The sequence below is a fragment of the Anser cygnoides genome, unplaced genomic scaffold (genome assembly GCF_040182565.1).
Source record: "Anser cygnoides isolate HZ-2024a breed goose unplaced genomic scaffold, Taihu_goose_T2T_genome scaffold_71_1, whole genome shotgun sequence".
NCBI lineage: Eukaryota > Metazoa > Chordata > Aves > Anseriformes > Anatidae > Anser > Anser cygnoides.
The window spans coordinates 152,017-169,931 of NW_027103085.1; the positions used below are offsets into that span (position 1 = coordinate 152,017).

A 17,915-nucleotide genomic window follows, 5' to 3' on the forward strand; every position below is an offset into this window, starting at 1 on the left:
ACTCCACATATTTAGTACAAAAGTCTGAGAAACCATAAAGCACAGAATAGAATCATAGAAACTTAGAATGGCTCAGTGTCCTGGGTCTGGCTGGGATGGAGTTAACTTTCCCTGCAGCAGCCTATAGAGTGCTCTGCTCTGCACTTGTAGCTGGAACAGCACTGGTATCACTCCAGTGTTTTGTCTATTGCTGTGCAATACTGGTACCACATCAGGACTCCCTCCAACCCCCCAAGAGCCAGCAGGCTGGGGGTGGGCAAGTGATGGGGAGGGGACATCACCAGGGCAGGTGACCTAAACCAACCAAAGGGATATTCTGTAACACATGATGTCACACTGAGCAATAAAAGGGGGGAAAGGGGAAAGAGAGGGGGGGCTCTCGTGGAAGAGTCTGTCCTCCCAAACAACCGCTACGTGTACTGAGGCCCTGCTTCCCAGGACGTGGCCGAACATCGCTCACTGATGGGAAGTAGAGAGTAAATGCTTTTCTCTCTCTGTGCTTCCACGTGGCCTTTGTTGTGTTTTTTCTTCTTCCCTCTTCCTTTTCCCTTTAATTAAATAATCCTTATCTCAAACCTTGAGCCCTTTGTGTCGTATTTTCTCCCTTCCCCTTTTAGGAGGGGGAGCAAGAGAGTGGCCGTGGTGGAACTCGGCTGCCCACCTGAGTAAAAAACCACGCTCGGGTAGGAAGGGACCTTAAAGATCATCTAGTTTCAACCCCCCTACAATGGGCAGGGATGCCACCCACTAGATCAGGGTGCCCAGGGCCTCGACCAGCCTGGTATTGAACACCTCCAGGGATGAGGCATCCACAACCTCTCTGGGCAAGCTCTTCCAGTGCCTCACCAACCTCTGAGTGAAGAATTTCCTCCTGACCTCTATTCTAAATCTCCCCTCTTTTAGTTTAAAGCCATTTCCCTTTGCCCTGCCATTGTCTGCCTGATCAAAAAGTTTTTCTCCATCTTTTTTATAACCCCCCTTTCAGTACTGAAAAGCCACAAGAAGGTCAACCCAGAGCTTTCTCTTCTGTAGGCTGAACAGACCCAACTCTCTCAGCCTTTCTTCATAGGAGAGGTGCTCCAGCCACATGGTCGTCTTCATGGCCCTCCTCTGGACCTTCTCTAGCAGATGCACATCCTTCTTATGCTGGAAGCCCCAAACCTGGATGCAGTACTCCAAGTAGGGACTCATGAGGGCAGAGTAGAGGGGGACAATCACCTCCCTCAACCTGCTGGCCACTCCTGTTGTCATCAGGCCCCATAGACTTGTACTTGTTTAGTTTCATCACGTGGTCCCGAACTTGCTCTTTGCTTAGAGTGGGTGGGACTTTGCTCCCCCAGCCACAGAATCCCTTCCTTTTATTCTTCGCATCCCTTACCAAGCTCACTTCCATCCGTGCCTTGGCTTGGTGCTTGGTGCCATGACCACTTCCTTGGGGAGCCTGTTCCAGTGCCTGACCACCCTCTCAGTGAATAACTGTTTCCTAATATCCAATCAGAACCTCCCCTGATGCAGCTTCATGCCGTTCCCTCAGGTTCTATCTCTGGTCACCAGAGAGAAGAAATTGGCACTTTCCCCTCTGCTCCCCATCACGAGGAAGCTGTAAACCACAGTGAGGTCACCCCTCAATCTTCTCTTCTCTAAGCTGAACAAACCAAGTATCCTCAGCTGCTCCTCATATATCTTTCACTCTAGACCCTTCACCATCATAATTAATCAATTAATTAGGTTACCATATAAATTTTCTACAGTCTAACATGGAAAACAATATTTTGCCTGGTAAAATTATGGAAATTATCCTGGGAGTTATTGAAGTGCACCTGGGGGACAAAGAAGTCATTGGTCCCAGCCAACATGGGTTCACAAGGGGTAGGTCCTGTTTGACTAACTTGATTTCTTCTTATGAAAAGATCACCCATCTAATCGATCAAGGGAAACCAGCTGATGTGATCTTTTTGGATTTCAGTAAAGCTTTCAACACAGTTTCCCATAGATTCCTGCTGGACAAAATGTCCAGCATACAGCTAGATAAAAGCATCATACAATGGGTGAACAATTGGCTGACGGGCAGGGCTCAAAGGGTTATGGTAAATGGGGTTACATCTGGCTGGCGGCCAGTCACCAGTGGGGTCCCTCAAGGATCCATTTTAGGGCCGCTTCTTTTCAGTGTTTTCATAAACGATTTGGATGTAGGACTAGAGGGTGTTTTGAGTAAATTTGCTGATGATACTAAGCTGGGAGGAGCTGCTGACTCTGTTGAGGGTGGAAAGGCCTTGCAGAGAGATCTGGACAGATTGGAGAGCTGGGCGATCACCAACCACATGAAGTTTAACAAGAGCAAGTGCCAGGTCCTGCACCTGGGAAGGGGCAACCCTGGCTATACGTACAGACTGGGCGATGAGATGCTGGAGAGCAGCCCTGCAGAGAGGGATCTGGGGGTTTTGGCTGATAGCAAGCTGAATATGAGCCAGCAGTGTGTCCTGGTAGCCAGGAGGGCCAACCGTATCCTGGGGTGCATCAAGCACGGCATCGCTAGTCGGTCGAGGGAAGTGATTGTCCCGCTCTACTCTGCGCTGGTGTGGCCTCACCTCGAGTACTGTGTGCAGTTTTGGGCACCACAGTACAAAAAGGATGTGAAACTGTTGGAGAGCGTCCAGAGGAGGGCGACAAAGATGGTGAAGGGCCTAGAGGGGAAGAGGTATGAGGAGCGGCTGAGGTCACTTGGCCTGTTCAGCCTGGAAAAGAGGAGGCTGAGGGGAGACCTCATCACAGTCTACAGCTTCCTCACGACAGGGAGTGGAGGGGCAGGCACTGATCTATTCTCTTTAGTGACCAGTGATAGGACCCGAGGGAATGGAGTCAAGCTGCGACAGGGGAGGTTCAGGCTGAATATCAGGAAGAGGTTCTTCACCAGGAGGGTTGTCGCACACTGGAACAGGCTCCCCAGGGACACAGTCACTGCACCAAGCCTGTTGGAGTTTAAGAAGCATTTGGAGTATGCTCTTAGTGATATGGTCTGAATTTTTGTGTAGACCTGCGTAGTGCCAGGAGTTGGACTTGATGATCCTTGTGGGTCCCTTCCAACTCGGGATATTCTGTGATTCTATGATTATATAAACAAGGCAAAAGACATCTGAAACACCATTAATGGATTAGAAAATTTAAAATATATAAAGCCTTTGTAAAACACTTCTGATAAATGCGTACTGCCAAATCATGTCGAGCTTTTCATCCACCAGAACCCCCAGGTCCTTCTCTGCAGAGCTGCTCTCAGCGAGTTCTTTTCCCACTCTATACTCACGTCTGGGATTGACCCAACCCAGGTGCAGCACCTTGCACTTTGACTTGTTGAATCTCATTAGGTTCACATGGGCACACTTTTCTAGCTTGTCCATGTGCCTTTGGATGGCATCCCTTCTTTCTCTTGTATAGACTGCACCACTCAGCTTGGTGTCATCTGCAAACTTGCTGAGGGTGCACTCGATCCCACTGTCTATGTTGTTGATAGAGATATTAAACAGTACCGGTCCCAATACAGACCCCTGAAGGACAGCACTCATCACTGGCCTCCACCTGGACATAAAGCCATTGACCACCACTCTCTGGGTGCGACCTTCAAGCCAATTCCTTATCTACTCAATGTTCTGCGCTTCAAATCCATCTCTCTCCAGTTTGGAGATCAGGATGTCATGTGGGACCATATCAAAGGCCTTACAGAAGTCCAGGTAGATGACATTGGTTGGTCTTCCCTTATCAACTGATGCAGTGACTCCACCATAAAAGGCCGCCAGATTGGTCAGGCACAACTTGCCCTTAGTGAAGCCATGATGGCTGTCTCGGATCACTTCCTTGTCTTCCAAGTGCCTTGACATTGCTTCCAGGAGGATCTTTCTGATGATCTTCCTAGGCACAGAGGTTGAGGCTCACCAGTCTGTAGTTCCCCGGGTCCTCCTTTCTACCCTTTTTAAAAATGGGAGTGATGTTTCCCTTTTCCCAGTCACCAGGGACTTCGCCTGACTGCCAGGACTTTTCTAATATGATGGAGAGAGTCTTTGCAACTATATCAGCCGATTCCCTCAGGACCCTGGGATGCATGTCATCAGGCCCCATAGACTTGTACCTGTTCAGTTTCATCAGGTGGTCTCAAACCTGCTGTTCGCTTACAGTGGGTGGGACTTTGCTCCTCCAGCCTCCATCTATGGGTTCAGGGAAATGAAAGACTTGAGAATCCTAACTGGCAGTGAAGACTGAGGCAAAGAAGTTGTTGAGTACCCTCAGCCTTCTCCATGTCTGTCATTACTAGTTCTCCCTTCTCATTTATCAGAGGAGGAACACTCTCCTTGGCCTTTCTTTTCTGGCCAATGTTCCTATAGAATCCCTTCTTGTTATTTTTTGTATCCCTTGCCAAGATCAGTTCCATCTGTGCCTTGGCCTTCCTGATCCAATCCCTACACATCCAGACTGCATCCCTGTAATCTTCCCAGGCCACGTGTCCCTACTTCCAGTGCCTGTGCATTTCCTTCTTGTGCCTCAGTTCAACTAATATCAATGTTATTCATTTTATCATCTCATTTATGACCTCTGTAATGCATTTTGAGATCTTTTGGTAAAACATACAAAAAAAGCAACGCTATATTATATAATACAAAATCTAAATGTCAGTATTTGCTTTGTAGAGCTGTGAGTTCAGGAAGATTTTTATCATATTGAATGTGGATTTATCAGTTCTCTTTCCAGAGGTGTGGGTTGTTTTTTTCTTAATTAGTCTGCTTAGAGTAATTAACAGAATTAGGATGTGCCTCCAAAATTTAGCCGCGTTCTTGTCATAGAAAGCAATAGCAAAGGCATAACAGCTGAAAGTATCTAAAGTCACAGAAAGACTGATTAATTTTATTGTTTGTCCTTTCAGTATTTCCTTCTTGTGCCTCAGTTTGTCCAGCAGGTCCTTGCACAGCCATCCCGGTTGTCTGCCCTCCCTGACCGCTTTCATACACAGGGGGATGGAGAGTTCTTGTGCTCTGAGGAAAACATCCTTAAAGAGTTGCCAGCTCTGCTCAGCTCCTTTGTCCCTGAGGACAGTGTTCCAGGGGATCTTGTCCACTAGGTCTTTAAACATCTGGAAGTTCGCTCTTTGGAAGTTCAGGGTCCTGACTTTGCTCTTTGCCAAGCCCATATGCCTCAAGATCACAAACTCAACCAGGGCATGGTCACTGCAGCCCAGACTGCCTCCAGATAACTATCCTCAGGATAACTCCAAGAGTCTCCTGGATTGCTTACAGCCTGCTGTGTAGCTTTTCCAGCAGACATCTGGGGGGATGAAGTGACCCGTCAGGATGAGAGCATGCAAGCATCACGCTTCTTGTAGCTGAAGGAAGGCCTCATCCCAAAAGGGTACTAGTGGGCTTCTGGCATAGCTGCCTTAGAGACAGAGGACATTAAACAGTTGTCTACCTTGCCCGGTCTCTCGGAGGACCCTTCTGTTGTGGGGTTGCTGAAGGTCGAAGAACAGCAGGTGCCAATCTCTACCACAGTGATGCACCAGCAGCAATATCGCACCAACCGAGACTCCCCGATTCCCATCCATAAACTGATTCATTAACTGGAGAGCAAAGGAGCGATCAGCAAGACTAACTCACACTTTATTGGTATCATAGAATCATTAAGGTTCGAAAAGACCTCCAAGATCATCTCTTCCAACTGTCCCCCTACCAGCAATGTCACCCACTAAACCACATCCCTAAGCACCACATCCAACCTCCAACCTTAAACACCCCCAGGGACAGTGACTGCACCACTTCCCTGGCCAACCCCTTCCAATGCCTGACTACTCTTTCTGAGAAGAAATATCTCATAATTTCGCAACTTGAGGCCATTCCCTCTAATCCTATCACTGGATATCTGCGAGAAGAGGCCGACCCTCAGCGCCCCACAACCTCCTTCCAGGTACAGAGCTGTAACGTCTCCCCTGACCCTCCTCTTCTCCAGACTAAAGAAACCCAGTTCGCTCAGCTGCTCCTCATAGGACTTGTGTTCCAGGCCCTTCACCAGCTTTGTAGCCCTTCTCTGGACACGTTCCAGGGCCTCGATGTCCTTCTTGTAGTGAGGGGCCCAAAAGTGAATGCAGTACTCGAGGTGCAGCCTCACCAGAGCAGAATACAGGGGGACGATCACCTCCCTGGCCCTGCTGGCTACACTATTCCTGGTACAAGCCAGGATGCCGTTGGCCTTCTTGGCCACCAGGGCACACTGTCGGCTCATGTTCAAGCGACCATTGACCAACACCCCCAGATACTTTTCCTCTACAACTCTCTAACAACTGTGTCCCAAACGTGTAGAGTTGCATGGGATTGTTGTGACCAAAGTGTAGGACCAGGGACTTGGCCTTGTTGAACCTTATTGAACTATATGGCCAGTGTGAAAGTCTCATGGTGAGTGGAGACAAACAGTGGACTATCGTGGCCTGAATGAAGTCACGCCACCACTGAGTGATGCAGTGCCGGACATGCTAGAACTCCAGTACGAACTGGAATCAAAGGCAGCCAAGTGGTACGCCACAATTGATATCGCTAATGCATTTTTCTCCATCCCTGCAGAGTGCAGGCCACAGTTTGCTTTCACTTGGAGGGCAGTCCAATACACCTGGAATCGGCTGCCCCAGGGGTGGAAACATAGCCCTACCATTTGCCATGGACTGATCCAGTCTGCGCTGGAACAGGGGGAAGCTCTTGAACACCTGCAGTACATTGATCACAACAATGTGTGGGGTGACACAGCAGAAGACGTTTTCAAGAAAGGGAAGAAAATAGTCCAAATCCTTCTGAAGGCTGGTTTTGCCATAAAACAAGATAAAGTCAAAAGATGTGCGAAGATCTATTTTTTAGGAATAAAATGGCATGATGGATGTCATCAAACCCCAAAGGATGTGATCAACAAAATAACAGCTATGTCTCCACCAACTAGCAAAAAAGAAACACAAACTTTCCTAGTTTTTTTTGAGTTTTTGGAGAATGCACATTCCAATTTACAGTCTGATTATAAACCCACTCTATCTAGTAACCCATAAGAAGAACGATTTCAAATGGGTCCCAGAGCAATGACAAGCCTTTGAACAAATTAAACGGGAGATAGTTCATGCAGTAGCCCTTGGGCCAGTCCAAGCAGGACAAGATGTAAAGAATGTGCTTTAGGCTGAAGCCAGGGAGAACAGCCCCAACTGCAGCCTCTGACAGCCTGGGGAAACTCAAGGTCAACCCCTTGGGTTTTGGAGGCGGGGATACACAGGATCTGAAGCCTGCAACCGAGAAAGAGATATTGGCAGCATATGAAGGGGTTTGATCTGCTTCGGAAGTGGTTCGTACTGAATCACAGCTCCTATAGCACCCCGACTGCCAGTACTGGGCTGGATGTTCAAAGGACTGGCCCCATCTACAACATCATGCAACTGATGCTACATGGAGAAAGTGTATTGCACTGATCACTCAGCAGGCTCGAATAGGAAATCCCAGTTGCACAGGACTCCTGGAAGTGATTGTGGACTGGCCAGAAGGCAAATATTTTGGGATATCACTGGAGGAGGAGGTGGTCCAACCTGGGCCACCCATCTGCGCTGCTGCACTGTCGTAAGATATTGCCACCCGGGGAGAGATCCTGGTTATAAAAGTACGCCATGTAGATGCTCACGTGCCCAAGGATCGGGCTACTGAAGAACATCAAAACAACCAGCAGGTGGATCAGGCTGCTAAGATTGAAGTGGCTCAGGTGGACCTGGACTGGCAACATAAAGGTGAATTATTGATAGCCCGATGGGCCCATGACACCTCAGGCCATCAAGGTAGAGATGCAACATACAGATGGGCTCGTGATCGAGGGGTGGACCTGACCATGGACACTATAGCACAGGTTATTCATGACTGTGAAACATGTGCTGCAGTCAAGCAAGCCAAGCGGTCAAAGCCTCTTTGGTATGGAGGACGATGGCTGAAATATAAATATGGAGAGGCCTGGCAGATTGATTACATCACACTCCCTCAAACCCGCAGCAGCAAGCGCCACGTACTTACAGTGGTGGAAGCAACCACCGGATGGCTGGAAACATATCCTGTGCCCCATGCCACCGCCCGGAACACTATCCTGGGCCTTGAAAAGCAAGTCCTATGGTGACATGGCACCCCAGAAAGAATTGAGTCAGATAATGGGACTCATTTCCAAAACAACCTCATAGACACTTGGGCCAAAGAACATGGTATTGAGTGGGTGTATCACATCCCCTATCATGCACCAGCCTCTGGGAAAGTTGAACGATACAGTGGACTGTTAAAGACTACACTGACGGCAACAGGTGCTGGGACATTCAAAAATTGGGATACACATTTAGCAAAGGCCACCTGGTTAGTCAATACTAGGGGATCTGCCAACCGTGCTGGACCTGCCCAATCAAACCTGTTCTGTAATGTAGAAGGGCATAAATTTCCTATAGTGCATGTAAGGAACATGCTGGGGAAAAGAGTCTGGGCTACTCCTGCCTCAGGAAAAGGCAAACCCATTTGTGGGATTGCTTTTGCTCAGGTACCTGGACACATGGTGGGTAATGATAACAACAAATGAATTTTTATAGAACTGGACAAACACAGCTGTGCAATGGAACCAGAACGAGCTCCGAAGTGTAACAAGCCAACATCACGCACCATCTCTTCTGCCCTGAAAGACTGCTGTGACAGATGGAGCCCGAAGTCAGTCACAGACTAAAAAAAGTCAGCGGACATTTTATACACATATATCCCAATTAATCACCACTTCTCATATATCAGAAAATCTGGGACCCAATCATGACATAAATGGTATGGAATAAGGGGTGGATATCTGTCCTGGTTCCAGTTAGGACAGAGTTAATTTTCCCTCATAGTAGCTGGTAGGGTGCTATGTTTTGGATTAGGATGAGAAGAGCGCTGATAACATGCTGATGTTTTAATTGTTGCAGAGCAGTGCTTACACCAAGCCAAGGACTTTTCAGCTTCTCGCTCTGTCCTGCCAGCGGGCAGGCTGGGGGTACAGCAGGAGCTGGGAGGGGACAGACCCAGGACAGCTGACCCAAACTGGCCAAAGGGGTATTCCATACCATCTGACGTCATGCTGAATAATTAATACGAGGTGGATGGCCGGGGTGAGGGGATCAGCTGCTCAGGGATAGGCTAGGCATTGGTCAGCGGGTGGTAAGCAATTGCATTATGCATCACTTGTTTTGTATACATTATTAACAGTATTACTATTATCATTATTATTTTCCTTTATTTTCTATCCTAATAAGCTGTCTTTATCTCAACCCATAAGGTTTCACTTTTTTTTCCTATTCTCCCCCCCATCCCACAGAGGGGGGCTTGGGGAGGGTAAGCAAACTACTTTGTGGTGTTTAGCTACCAGCCAGGTTAAATCACAACACAGTGCATTGGCTTTTTTGTCATGCTTGCTGGTATTTTGATGTGCAAAACACAGGTCTTAAGGGGAGGTGTTCTTTTTGTTTGAAATACTACATGTTTATGAAGCAACATGTGGGATGAGTATCCTTTCATTCTCTATGTGTTACAGAAGCAAACAGGTAGGAGGTAAACCATTTGAATTAACATTAATTGCAACTGATTTTAGTTATCTTTGGAACTTTTTTTCGGGGGAGGATTTTTTTTTCCTTATACCTGTTTTAACTGAATGAAAGATTCACATGCAGAACTTGGGGAATTAGCAAAGACATAGACTTTAAAACAACCGACCAACCAAACAAAAAACAAACAAACCAAAACAAGCCCTAAACCTTGAAGAGGCAGAAGACCAACCAACCAACAAACTCCCTGTCCTTCTGTAATCTGAAATACCTATGCAAATAGACAGTCTCCTCAACTTATATAAGTAGGTAAACTGTTACTATACTTCAGTTGTATGCACACAGCTTAAAAAAGGTGATATTGGATAGCATATTTTAATTGGCTATTTTCTTTGCTCTTCATTAAAGCAGGAAATGTAATTATTTTGAAAGCATTGCAACCTTTTCTTATTATCTTTTATTGAGCCATCTGTATACTAACAATTAACACTTGAAAATAATTTTAGGTAGTTGCTAAAGTATATGTTTACAACTAGAAAAGGAACAAATACTTAATATGTTTCTTGTTGTTTATTCAGTGAAACTAGATTGGTAAGTATCTCTTTGGAGAAGCTGTTTCTAAGGTTGTCTAATTTGACTCTTGAAGATAAACATTGATATATTCTATCATATATAGACATACATCCATACCTAATGATAAGGAGAGGTGCTCCTTAATCATCTTGGTGGTCCTCCATTGGACTTTTTCCAGTATGCCCATGTCTCTCTTGTACTGAGAGGCCCAGAACTGAATGCAGGACTCCAGGTATGGCCTTACCAATGCTGAGAAGAGGAGAAGGATCACCTCTCTTGACCTGCTGGTGATACTTTGCCTAATGCAGCCAGGAATACTATTAGCCATGAATACTGTTAAATGAGATAAACCCATGTCCTTCAGTATTAATGTGATATTACACTTTGGAAAGTTTTAAAAGTTACTGGGGAAGTTCCACAAACAATTTTTTTTTTCTTTTCAGGCTTAATTTAAGGTTAAATCATAAGTGTTCTGAAAGCACATTGCTTCCCCCAATGAATAATGTTGATACAGAGGCTAAACTGAAAGGTGATTATTGACAGATTTTTATCCTTTGTGCATTTTGTGCCAGCGTGGTGAAGATCCCGCTGACTGGAAGAGGAAAAACATAACCCCCATTTTCAAAAAAGGAAAAAAGGAAGACCCAGGCAACTACAAGGCCAGTCAGTCTCACTGCTGTGTCTAGCAAAACCATGGAGCAGATCCTCCTGGAAACTATGCTAAAGCACATGGAAAATAAGGAGGGGATGGGTGACAGCCAACGTGGCTTCACTAACGGCAGATCACACCTGACAAGTCTGGTGGCCTTCTATGATGGGGTTACAGCACTGGCAGATAGAGGAAGAGCAACTGACATCATCTACCTGGACTTGAGCAAAGCATTTGACACTGTCCCCCATGATATCCTTGTCTCTAAATTAGAGACACGGATTTGATGGATGGGCCACTCAGTGGGTAAGGAATTGGTTGGATGGTTGCTTTCAAAGAGTTGAGGTCAACAGCTCAGTGTCCAAGTGGAGACCAAGTGCTGTTCCTGAGGGGTCGGTATTGGGACCAGCACTGTTTAACATCTTTGTCGGTGATATGGACAGTGAGACTGAGTGCCAAAGGCACCAAGCTGGGTGGTGTGGTTGACATGCTGGAGGGAAGGGACGCCACCCAGAGGGACCTGGACAAGCTTGAGAGGTGGGCCTGCGCGAACCTCATGAGGTTCAACAAGGCCAAGTGCAAGGTCCTATATTTGGGCTGGGGCAATCCCAAGCACAAATACAGGCTGGGAAGATAATGGATTGAGAGCAGCCCTGATGAGAAGGACCTGTAGGTGTTGGTGAATGAGAAGCTCAATATGAGCCAGCAATGTGCACTTGCAGCCCAGAAAGCCAACGGTATCCTGGGCTGCATCAGAAGAAGCATGGCCAGCAGGTCAATGGAGATGATTTTCCCCCTCTGCTCTTATCAGACCCTATCTGGAGTACTGCATACTACTCTAGGGCCCCCTGCACAAGAAGGACATGGATGTGTTAGAATGAGTCCAGAGGAGGGCCACAAAGGTGATCAAAGGACCAGAGAACCTCTCCTATGAAGATAGGTTGAGGGAGTTGGGGTTGTTCGGACAGGAGAAGAGAATGCTTCAGGGAGACCTTAGAACAGCCTTCTAGTAGCTCAAGGCCTACAGAAAAGCTGGGGAGGGGCTCTTCATCAGGGATTATAGTGATAGGACAAAGTAATGGCTTTAAACTAAAAAAAGGTAGATTTAGATTACCTATAAGGAAGAAATTCTTTACTCTGAGGTTGGTGAGGCACTGGTGGAGGTGCAGACAGCTGGGATGCCAAGGTGCAGCTGCAGACAGCTGGGACAGCTACTTCATTGAAGTGAAATGGACCGTATTTGGATGCAACCGAATACCTGCCAATAGATCAAGGGGCATGCTCAACTCTATTTAACACAGCTATTAACAGCAAAATTGAATGTGTAGTGGGTTTACGTGGCAAGGTTTTGGTAGCAGGGGGGCTGCAGGGGCGGCTTCCGTGAGAAGAATCTAGAAGCTGCCCCATGTTAGGTAAGGGCCCCACTGCTGACCAGAGACAAGCCAATAAGTGATGTTGTTTTGCACCTCTGTGAGAGCATATTTAAGACAGGGGAAAAAAAATAAAAACACTACTACACAGCAGCTGGGAGACTGAGAGGAGTGAGAAACAGCCTTGCAGACACCAAGGTCAGTGAAGAAGGAGGGGGAGGAGGTGCTCCAGGAACCAGAGCTGAAGTCCCCTGTGGCCTGTGGTAAGGACCATGGTGAAGCAGGCTGTCCCCCTGCAGCCCATGGAGTACCACGCTGGAGCAGGGTTCCACACTACAGCCCGTGGAGGAGACCACGGTGGAGCAGATGGACCTGCACCGACAGAGGCTGCAGCCTGTGGAGGACCCCCACCAGAGCAGATTCCGGGCCAAACCTGTAGCCCATGGAGAGGAGACCACATAGGAGCAGGTGACCTGGCAGGAGCTGCTGCCCGTAGGGGACCCAGGCTGGAGCAGTGTGCTCCTGATGGATGGACCCCGTGGTACGGACCCATATTTGGAGCAGTTCTTGAAGAGCTGCTACCTGTGGGAAGCCCACACAGGATCAGTTCGGGAAGGACTGCACCCCGTGGGAGGGACCCCACAGTGCAGGGGATGAGAGTGACCGTGAAGGAACAGTGGAGACGAAGTGCTATAGACTGACTGCAATCCCCATTCCCCCGCACCGCTTGGGGGGAGGAGGTGGAAGAGGGTGGATGTGGGAAAGGTGTTTTTGGTTTCTTTCCTTTGTTTCTCACTTCTCTACCTTGTTAGTAATAGGCAATAAATCTTACTACCTCCCTACTCTGAGTCTGTTTTGCCCGTTACGATAATTGTTGAGCGATCTCCCTGTCCTTATCTCAAACCTTGAGCCCTTTTCATCGTATTTTCTCCCCCTTCCTCTTTGAGGAGGGAGAAATGAGAAAGCAGCTGTGGTGGAACTCAGCTGCCCACCCGAGTAAAACCACCACAACACGTAATCTGTGAGTACCTAATGATGATACTTCAGATTTACTATGAAACCAGTTGTTTTGATTCTTCCAAATCATAAATTTAAAAATGCTAGTATACAGAGTAAATTTGAACAGGCAGGTATAACAAATAGAGTTACATGAGTTAAAGTTCAGTGGGGTCCTGCTCATGGCCAAGATAGACTTAACTTTCCTCATAGTAGCTGGTATGGTGTTTTGTTTTGGATTTAGGGTGAAAATAGTTTTGATAACACACTGATGTTTTAGCTGTTCCTGAGCAGTGCTTACACTGCATCAAGGATTTTTTTTTTTTTTTGCTTCTTATGCTGCCCCACTGTCATGGTTTTGACTGGGACAGAGTTAGTTTTCTAACAACAATGCTTTCAGTTGTTGCAGAGCAGTCCTTGATTCTCCAAGCACTTCTTTTTGCTTTTTATGCTGCTGTCAGCAAGGAGGCTTGGGGAGCACCAGAAGCTGGGAGGGGACACAGCCAGGACTAGCGACCCAGGCTGACCAAAGTGATTCCATACCATATGACATCATGCTTGGTAATAAAAGCTAGAGTAAAGAAGAAGGAAGGGGGTAGGCGTTCAGAGCAATATGATGGCATTTGTCTTCCCAAGAAACCATTACACGTGATGAGCCCTGCTTTCCTGGAAGTGGCTGAGTATCTGCCTGCTGATGGCAAGTAGCAAATGAATTCCTTGTTTTGCTTTGCTTGCACATGCTGCTTTTGTTTTACCTAGTAAACTGTTTTTGTCTCAACCCATGAGTTCTCTCACTTCTGCCTTTCTGATCCTCTCCCCCATCCCACCTAGGGAGAGTAAGTGACTGGCTACATGGCACTTAGCTGCCTGCCAGGTTAAACCACACCAGGTTTTACAAAGCATTCTGCAGGCATGAAATCTGGAAGAGTTTGAATAATACAGGAGATTAAAACCAAATTCAGTATATGACTGAATTTGTTCCAAAGTACCTTAAATATTACATCTAAGTCGCAGTGGCTAAACTATTACCATGTCCTTGTAATACACTTCAATGCATATGTCTGAGTTTTAATTTCTTAAAATTACAATAATTAAAAAAAAATGCTTAATTTTAAAACAGATTAGAACAGGACAATGATGTGCAATACAGTACCTAGAAGTGGTATTTTAATGTTTACTTTAAAAATAAACCATCTCCATGATTAATCTTACTGTGCAAAATAAGTTTTCCAGAAATGACTTAACATTTTAAACTCTTTGATCCCACGAAAAGTAAAAAGATATTAACACACAAGAAGGGTGTATATGGCACAGTACATGTCACAAAGTAACAATAACCTACAGTTAGGAAGGAAGTATTTCATTTTGCAAGGAAGCACTATAATTTATGCAAGTTAAGGAGGTTAAAAAAAAATCCTCTTTTGTGACACAGATTTTTTTCTTTATACTTGCTACATGTGTATTTGTATATACATCTAATTTTTAAGCAAGAAAATAAACATGGCATAGATTTGCTCATTTGTTCCTTAAAACCTTCAGAGTTAATACCTTTTACTTTGCACTTGCAAAAAATTTTAAGTGCATGCAGTCAATTAACACAGCTCAAATTAAGCTGTGTTAGTTCTCTCCTTACAATGAAACAGATATACCTTTATCCCATGTTCAGAAGTCTGTAACACACTTAGGCTTTTCAGTCCAACAACACTTTTTAAACGGGGGACTGAGAAGTCAGCACTTTTGAGAAAAGTTTGCTAACATTTACATAAAATAAAGTTAAAACAATACTACTACTTTAAGTTTTGAGGGAAAGAGACATGTAATAGGACAGTAGAAGTCTAGTCAATTAAAAAAAGGATGTCTTGAAGCAGTTTCAGATATTCATGTTCCCAACCTCACCATTTTAATGAATATTTTCATATTTTTTTGAAGTGGTTTTGTCCTTGAACCAAATCTCTGAATGATGCTAATATATATCCCACAGAGAAGGGATTTAATGTTTCATGCATTTGGAAAAAAAATAAAAACACTTGGGAGAAACCTCTAGCATTACAACAAGAAAAATCAGGAAAATGCAGAAACAGTTTTGACCTGAGTAACAAATGTGCCATCTACCTCTCCTGAAGCAAACATATAGTTAAATAATTATACTTAAACATCTATAAAATTAAACAAATCCAAGGTGTCTTCTATTTTATCTTGGTCTTGGATTTTGAAACAGCAGCTAACACTTTCACCAACCAAAATTAGGCCAAAATGAGACAACGTTATTACTGGTAGCATTATACCTGTCTCCACCCATCTTTTTTTTTTTTTTTCCTAAACACCAGTTAAGAAACCCAACACCCTTCTCCATATACAGAAGACCAACTGTAATATTTAATGTAGGAAATAGGACATACATGAGCAAGCATTTAAATAAAACCTGACTTTTCAATGAGGTAAGGAGAGATGAAAGGAAAAGGCAGTTTATTCCCCCAATGTAAGTCACTACTTTCATGCACGTGACCCAAGACAAACATCCCACATCCATTTGAAACATCCCCATTCATCCACACACCAGACACTGGTGCATACATATTTCAAGACCTGCTAGTCTAAGGAAGAAGCTGTATTACCCCAGGAACTACACAACATAGTAGAGCACATCAGATATGGACAACTGCATTTTAATTCAAAAGGCTTATCTTAACACAAGCCAAACTCCTATCAAACAAACAATGCCTTTGCACACTCGTGGCTCCAAAATAACCACCTCTATTTTAATTAAAGAGAAATGATACAATAGATTTTATTTCCTAAACACTAGATGGATTCCAAAGGTATTAAAAATCCTGCTAACCTCCAGCATACTTCAGGTTACTCTTGAGCTTCATGCATGCATCTGGGGCTTTGATTTCTTCTTTTGCTTTTGAAATCGGTCTGGGCATAAACCCCTTATCCCAGCTGACCTCATGAAATAAAAATGAGGATAAAAAAAATTGCAACCGGTGACCCAACAACCTTTCCAAGGCTCACAGAACAACGCAGATATTAAAGCCTGTCACCATCAGTCTGCAAAGCAACTTCCCTTCTAGTCCTTTCCTTAACCTGCTGCCTTACATCACTTTCCTACACCCATCATCAGCGATCTCTCTCCCTCTCCAGCCTTCCTTTCCCTCTCCATTTTGGAAGGCCGGGTTTCTTTGCATATCAAACCCACCCACAGGAAACAGTTATTTATCCAACTACAAGCGCCTCGGCGAAGCCTGTATGCGAGTGCGCACACACAACACGGAGGCGGAGGAACGTCCCCGCTGCCAACGACACGGCCACTCCGCGGCGAAGGTGGCAAGTGCCCAGACCGCGACCGAACCCGACCGCGCCATGTAACACACAGGCGGGACCAGCCAGAAGGAGCCTGAGGCAGCGATGGCTAGGCTGCACCTCCAGCGGCACTTCAGGCGTATCTGCTGGGGACAACCCGCACTCACCCAGCAGAAGCAGCTTCAGCTCCCGGCGGGCGTCCCGCTTGTCCCGACGCAGCTGCCGCTCGATCTCGTCATTAATCCGCCGGGCTTCCTTGGCTTCCTCACTCAGGCAGCACGCCATGATGGACTCCAAAGTCATTCTTCGTAACTGCTTCAGACACAACCCCCACCCCCCGTAAAAACGTATGCTCGCGCACACACCCACCACCACAGCACTAGCCCTAGGGGACACAGACGTTCTCTGCCCGAGAGATCCAACCTGGGCACTGAAGGGTAAGCACAGAGCTGTCTCGATACCACACACGGGCACGGAAAAAGCGACAGCCCTCCCAGCAGCACAGATCCCGCGTTCCCTGCCTCTAAATAGCGACCGCTTTCAACTCCTTCTCTCCTCTAAATCATACACCAAACAACGTATAAGCAACCCCTGGAGAAGCCCTTGCAGCGCTACCTACACGAGACGAGCTACTCAGTACAGCTACCCCTCCTTCCCTCACTGCTTCCTCCTACTGCAACCAACGCAGTCCCCAAACGTCCCCCACCACCACCCTCCGAAGTAACCACCTCCCACGGAAATCCTAATGGCTGCTAATCCTGTCTTTCTCTTCCTCCGCCCCGCCCTCATCCGTCTCTCTCCGTCCGAAAGCGAGAGTTCGGCTCCTCCAAAAGCAGGCAAGCCCGACGTCACCTGGCAATCTCAGTACGTGTCTGTAGAGAGAACTTCTTTACGGTAGGCCTTTATTCACGGTACGGTCGCCCGTCCCTCTCGCGGGGAGAGCTGGTACTGGAGAGCCGTCGCAGCTTGTTCCTCTTACAAGGAAGAGAAGAGAGAAAGTAAGTACGGCTAGAGCATGTACAGCATGAACCCAGTTTGCTAGGGTTTTCAATAGCTTGGCTCTGTAGGCATGGTTAGGCAGAAATACGGCGAACTCTCTCTTCTACTGGCTCTCTCACTCTTTCACACCGCTGCGTGTCGGGAGTGGAATTAAGCTAACTCTGGGATGCTGTGTCTGACCAAGTCTGGTCCTTGAAGGTCTCACCTACCAGGCCCACAGCTGTCGGGAAGGGGAATATGGATGGTTTCTCACACCAAACAGCCATGTGAAACAGCCTTATTTGTAAAATACAGTATTTTATCTGTAAAATAAATTATACTTGTGAAATATAATTCTCTTATTTGTAAAATAGAGTAACTTACATGAGGAGAGAAGTGTCTTCCCTTGCTTATAAGAGCCTAATGTTCTATTGTCATGAGTATATTGTATTTT

General features: G+C 46.2%; 1 protein-coding gene across 3 annotated transcripts in view; it reads right to left on the minus strand.

Moving 5' to 3' along the window:
* LOC136789577 (guanine nucleotide-binding protein G(q) subunit alpha-like) overlaps window positions 1-17,203 on the minus strand; it is a 152,528-nt gene extending 135,325 nt beyond the window's left edge. Inside the window, exons 1-2 of one of the 3 annotated variants that reach the window (XM_066989657.1) lie at window positions 16,651-16,788; window positions 11,929-12,072 (exon numbers count right to left, since the gene is read on the minus strand). Coding sequence is in view for 2 of the 3 variants with exons in the window: in XM_066989654.1 (XP_066845755.1) it covers window positions 16,651-16,786 (136 nt within the window). In the remaining variant the exon portion in view is untranslated. Of the gene's footprint in view, window positions 1-11,928; window positions 12,073-16,019; window positions 16,336-16,650 lie in introns of those variants that run through there. The other 2 variants (XM_066989656.1, XM_066989654.1) reach the window with 2 other exon arrangements.
* Window positions 17,204-17,915: the final 712 nt, after the last annotated feature.